Source organism: Hibiscus syriacus, unplaced genomic scaffold (assembly GCF_006381635.1).
Source record: "Hibiscus syriacus cultivar Baekdansim isolate YM2019G1 unplaced genomic scaffold, ASM638163v2 tig00110174_pilon, whole genome shotgun sequence".
In the NCBI taxonomy this organism is placed as follows: domain Eukaryota; kingdom Viridiplantae; phylum Streptophyta; class Magnoliopsida; order Malvales; family Malvaceae; genus Hibiscus; species Hibiscus syriacus.
In genome coordinates this window covers 212403-217841 of record NW_024062612.1, presented here as the reverse complement: position 1 = coordinate 217841, position 5439 = coordinate 212403, and the positions used below count along the sequence as shown (strand labels likewise).

Sequence of the window (5439 nt, the reverse complement as noted above, 5' to 3'; positions counted from 1 at the left end):
GACTGAGCAAAAATCAAGCATCGCAACTTTGAAAGTGGAAAATGACTAACAAAAGCATGGGTAAAAGTGGAAAATGAGGGAGCAGTAAGAAGTAAAATTCTTCATGGGACAAAGAAAATACCAATGGCTCACTAATGCTAAGTTTATCTTGTACCGAACTGTGGTGCGATTGGACTTTGGAAAATACTCAAATAGCAGTAAATTGGAGCTTCTTTTTCATCTCCTCTTTAATTTAAGTTGAAGCTTCGCCTGTGAACTTTTATAATCAATGAAAATTAATCGTTTGCCCCTCGTGTGAATTGTTATAATTTCCTTTTTGAAATAAAATGAAAATTAATAAGATTATATAGTTTAAGGAAGGTATACAAGCAAACTATAGGTGCAATTGGGGCACACAAAATTCACCTCAAGTTCTCATTGATTTGAAACAAATTTACATGACAAGAAGAAAGAAAAGTTGAAACACAAATTACTCCGACTCTCTAAAGCTCACTTTCCGGGGACAAAGTTGGTGGCGTAGGCCCAGGCATTGTTGTTAACAGGGTCAGCAAGGTGGTCGGCCAAGTTCTCCAATGGTCCCTTTCCGGTGACGATGGCTTGGACGAAGAATCCGAACATGGAGAACATAGCCAACCTGCCGTTCTTGATTTCCTTCACCTTAAGTTCAGCGAATGCCTCTGGGTCATCAGCCAGACCCAATGGGTCGAAGCTGCCACCCGGGTACAATGGGTCGGTTACCTCTCCGAGAGGCCCACCAGCAATACGGTAACCCTCAACGGCTCCCATCAAGATAACTTGGCAAGCCCAGATGGCCAAGATGCTTTGAGCGTGGATCAAGCTTGGGTTACCCAAGTAGTCGAGTCCACCTTCGCTGAAGATCTGAGATCCGGCCTTGAACCAAACGGCCTCACCGAACTTGACCCCGTTCCTAGCCAGAAGCTCGGGGAAAACACAGCCGAGAGCTCCCAGCATAGCCCACCTGCAGTGGATGACTTCGAGCTCACGGTTCTTGGCAAAGGTCTCTGGGTCAGCGGACAGACCTGCAGTGTCCCAACCGTAATCACCGGGGAACTCTCCGGTCAAGTACGACGGGGGATCACCGGAGAGTGGACCCAAGTACAAAACTCTGTCTGGACCGTACCATGGGCTACCGGAGACAGCGGGCTTTGTGGCTGTTTTCCTCATGGAAACACGGCCACTTCCCTGGATATCAGGGGTGGAAGGAGAGAATTTAACAGCCTTTCCGGCGAAGGATGGGGAAGAGAGAGCCATGGTTGCAGCTGCCATTTTCCAAGTGAGATGATTTCTGGTTGAAGATTTCAGGGGGGGGGGGGGGGGTTATATAGGGAGTTGTGAGTGAGGTTCCTCAATCCCTTATCCATGCCAAGTATCTATATCTCTCATCTCATTGGGAGCTCAAGATTTCGATATTTTCTTAGCATCTCCACTTGGCACCTTCTCCATCCACAAAACTCTTGACAGACAGCAGCCTGCATCAACATCCATCCTTTTTATTTATTTATTTTATCTCACTTGTCTTCAAATGGATTTCGTTACACAATTCAATATTAATACCACAAATTATTAGGACAAGAAACGAATTTCGAGAGAGACAGAACCATATGCAGTAGATTTTTATGATGTTCGGAATATGATGGCAGTATAATACAAATTACAGAGTTTGAGTGGCTGGTAAGATATGCAGGGTGGAAAAATATCTTGCTTTGCAGCTCGATGATTGACTTGTCAATAATTTTTTTTTGTTAATCGAAAGCATAAATTTAGCACATATGCTTTGCTCCTCTGTTAAAACAATGAAGCCAAGATCATTACTGTTCTCCTTATCTTATGGTTATCCATATCTCAACTCCTATTGGTTCGTAGCACTTTGGGAGTTGGATATTTTGGTGAAGCTGATCTATCAAAAATTGGTTAGTGTTCTTTGTTGCTTTAATGAGATAATGCCACTTGTGATAGTCAGATATCTATACCCCCATATCTGCTTGAAACTTGTATTATTTTTTATGTTTGCTTATAAGATTGAGGACCATTTACCTTTGCCATGAAATCAGCTGAATTCTAACATCTTCCTCGTCCTTTACAGTTTACAATATATTACTCTTTATTTGTTATGTTTAACTATCTGCAATTAGAACCACGAAAACATAGACAAAAGGAGAGATCGTGAAAGTAAAATAAAATTATCTGACCGGAAAGTACTGTACTTTTAATAGAAGGTGGCATGTTTTATTAAAAATAAAAAATATCTACAATTACAATGAATATATAAAAGTATAAATTAAATTATAGTTAGGACATTTTCTTATAATCATTTACACATAAAAGCTAGCCACCTAAATTATAAACAACAAAGAAGTAAAATGTTAAAAAACTTAACAAAAATGCTCAAACAAAATAAGATACGAACAAACATGACTGTATCGGCAAACTAACCACAAAAGATGAAATTACTGAAAGACTACCGACAAATCACAAATCAGAGTCAAGCGACGTGATAAAACTATCTATGAACGTAAAACGAGTATCCAAATCAATCCGAGGGTCTAAAGCAAGAAAGATCAACATGATAACAAATAAGCGACATCTTAATAAATCGTGACAATATCAAATTCAACCCTAAGGAAAAAAAGATAAACGAAAATAACGGTCAAACAACCTAAAACTACCAAAAGATAGAGAAAAATGTGCCACAAATACAGAGATAAGCATACCACGAATGTAGATATAAATGTATCACAATGATATAATTATTCTTATTAAATATTAAAAGAAAAACTAAAAAACAAAGAGAAAAGATAACCGACGATTGACAATTAACATTAAAATTAGTGTCAGGCGACTAAATAAAATCAAAGAAGAAAAAGTCAATTTGATTTATAGAAAATAACATAAACTGTAAAAAAAAGAGTGGAAAGAAAGGAGAGAGCGACTAAGTTTTATTGTACGTCATAGTTATGCCATTTAAACTTATGTAGTTTGTATAATTGTATTTATATCATGTTATGTAATCATATTAAAAAAAGTCATTATTTATTTATTTTTGATAAAATTATCGATATTTGATCTATCAATCGATTAATCAAAACCATGTACGAAAAAGTTAAGGATAATCCTCCCAATACAATTTTGTGACATTCACAAACACTAAGATTTAAACTCATGACTTTACTTAAAAAATCTAGTGTCTCATTATACTAGATCAATTAATTGTTGGTGTCAATTATTTATTATATCTCACATGTGATACATAAATGAAACAAATAATACAAAATTGTTCAATAAACATAATTATTTGATATAATCTAAATGAAAATGATACATATTAAACTGACATAATTAATTTTTTCTCCTACCCCTAATAAAAGGGAGAGGTATCACTTGATGTTTCCATTAGTTCATAGCTAAAACATGGGTTAATAAGATGTTTTTCCCTTAATTTTAGATTAAAGGAAGATATTCTTGGTTTTTTTGGCCCAATACCCCAAGTGGGTTAATTATTTAGGGTATTGGGCCAACATAGATTTCATTTTGGAAACTACGACATTTTCTACAGTGCACACTGAACTCTTCACCTCGAGGTGACGAATTCTTGAAGATATTATTTTTAAATTGTTCCAGTGAAGTGGGCCCAACTTAGGCCATTATTTTATTATCAATAAAATGATTCATCACCTCGACGTGGCAAGTCTGTTTAAAAAATATTTTTAAAATTACAAAAATAAAATAAAAAGTATAAATTAAAAAAAACAGCATGAAACTCGTCGCCTCGTCGTGACGAGTTCCTTCAAATTCAAAAAAGTAGCTGTTGGTCAACGACTATATGGGCAATGGTCATGGCCAACGGTCAATGCCAACGGTCAATTAGAACTCCTCACCTCGTGGTGACAGTTCGGTCAAGTATTTTTCCGTATAATCATTGGATTTAAGGCTATAAATAGGAGTTTAGGGTTTTGGTTTCTCACCAAATCTTGAATCCAAAAATTATAAAAAACTTATGTCAAAATCTAAAAAAATAGCAACCAAGAATATATGTTACGTCTAGATAACGTCTATGTTTCGTCGATCGTATACCATCCGGATGATGAATAGAATATTCATAAGCGTGAGATGACATAAGGAGAGCTGCATCAGTGGACCGTGATATGTATGCAACAATTCGATCTATTTCTAGCCATATTTGTACGTGGCTTTAAGCTGTACCCGGTGTTGATTGAGGCTCTGGTCGAACGTTGGTAGCCCGAGACGCACACATTCCACTTCTCGAGTGGTGAAACGATGATAACTTTGGAAGACGTCGCTTACCAACTCGGTGTTCCTGTGAATGGAGTCCCCGTGGTGAGTCAGAACATGTACGACCCCGCATTGTTGGTCTACCAAGTTTTGGGAAAATGACCACCATACGACATCATCAACAACTTTTGGAGTACAAATAACATGGTTGGAATCAGAATTCCAAGTGACGAATAATTCTACCGAGGATGATGATATTTTCACGTCTCGAGCATATCTTCTCCGACTGATCGGAGGGGTATTATTATCGGATAAATCCGGTAATTTGGTGCACACTCAGTATCTACGATATTTGGAAGAATGTGTGCCGAAATACTTTTTGGGGCTCGACAATTTTAGCCTGTACCGGGAGCTTTGCAAGGCTGCAATTGTCTAGCCAGGTCGAAAAATCGATGTAGCAGGCTGTTTAATATTGCTACAATCTTGGGCATGGTATCGATTCCCATTTTTTACGCCGATTACAATCGATTCCCTTTGGCTGCAAGGTAATTATTTTTTTATGATTCTTTTGAATTTCATAAATTTAATTATTTTTTTATTTTTATAATATTTTTTTTAAAAAATTTTAGATGGCATAAAATATCCGAGACGAAGTTGACAGGTGCCACTTCATGAGATATACGGTTGAGGATCAACATGCCGGTTAATATGCGGTATGCCATGATTTTTTTTATTTTTTTTAAATCTTTTTAACTTTATATATACTAATTTTGATATTTAATATTTACAGTTCTCTTGGTTTCCTTATGTTGACGAGGAGATGAACTAGTTATTGCCAAAGGATTTATTGAGGGGTTCCACTTATGGTGTGCCGTGACGCCATTATTGCATTATGCGATTGTTGAGTGGCACGTTGCTGGTAGAGTGATACTACAGTTTGCGTCACATCAGCCGAATCCTACGTAGATGACTGATATGGACAAGTTCCATAGAATTGTTACACGCGAGAAACATACTGAAAATTGGCTTGTGAAACACGTTATATACATCGATGCGTGAACAATCACTCCCTCCGCGTCTCGACATTACATCGCTGGACCTAGATTTCAACTATTCTTCCTATCTCTGAAATTATGAAGCAAATGAGAAACCATATCTCACAACACTATAAGAGACGGGAGAATGGGA

The 5439-nt window shown here is 37.1% G+C and overlaps 1 protein-coding gene across 1 annotated transcript; it reads right to left on the bottom strand.

Annotated features, from left to right (window-relative positions):
- Positions 1 to 385: 385 nt before the first annotated feature.
- LOC120216861 (chlorophyll a-b binding protein of LHCII type 1-like) lies at positions 386 to 1329 on the bottom strand. Its single transcript, XM_039214144.1, has one exon. It carries the CDS (start codon positions 1285 to 1287, stop codon positions 490 to 492), a length of 798 nt encoding a protein of 265 aa, XP_039070075.1. The 5' UTR covers positions 1288 to 1329; the 3' UTR covers positions 386 to 489.
- Between the last annotated feature and the right edge of the window lie 4110 nt (positions 1330 to 5439).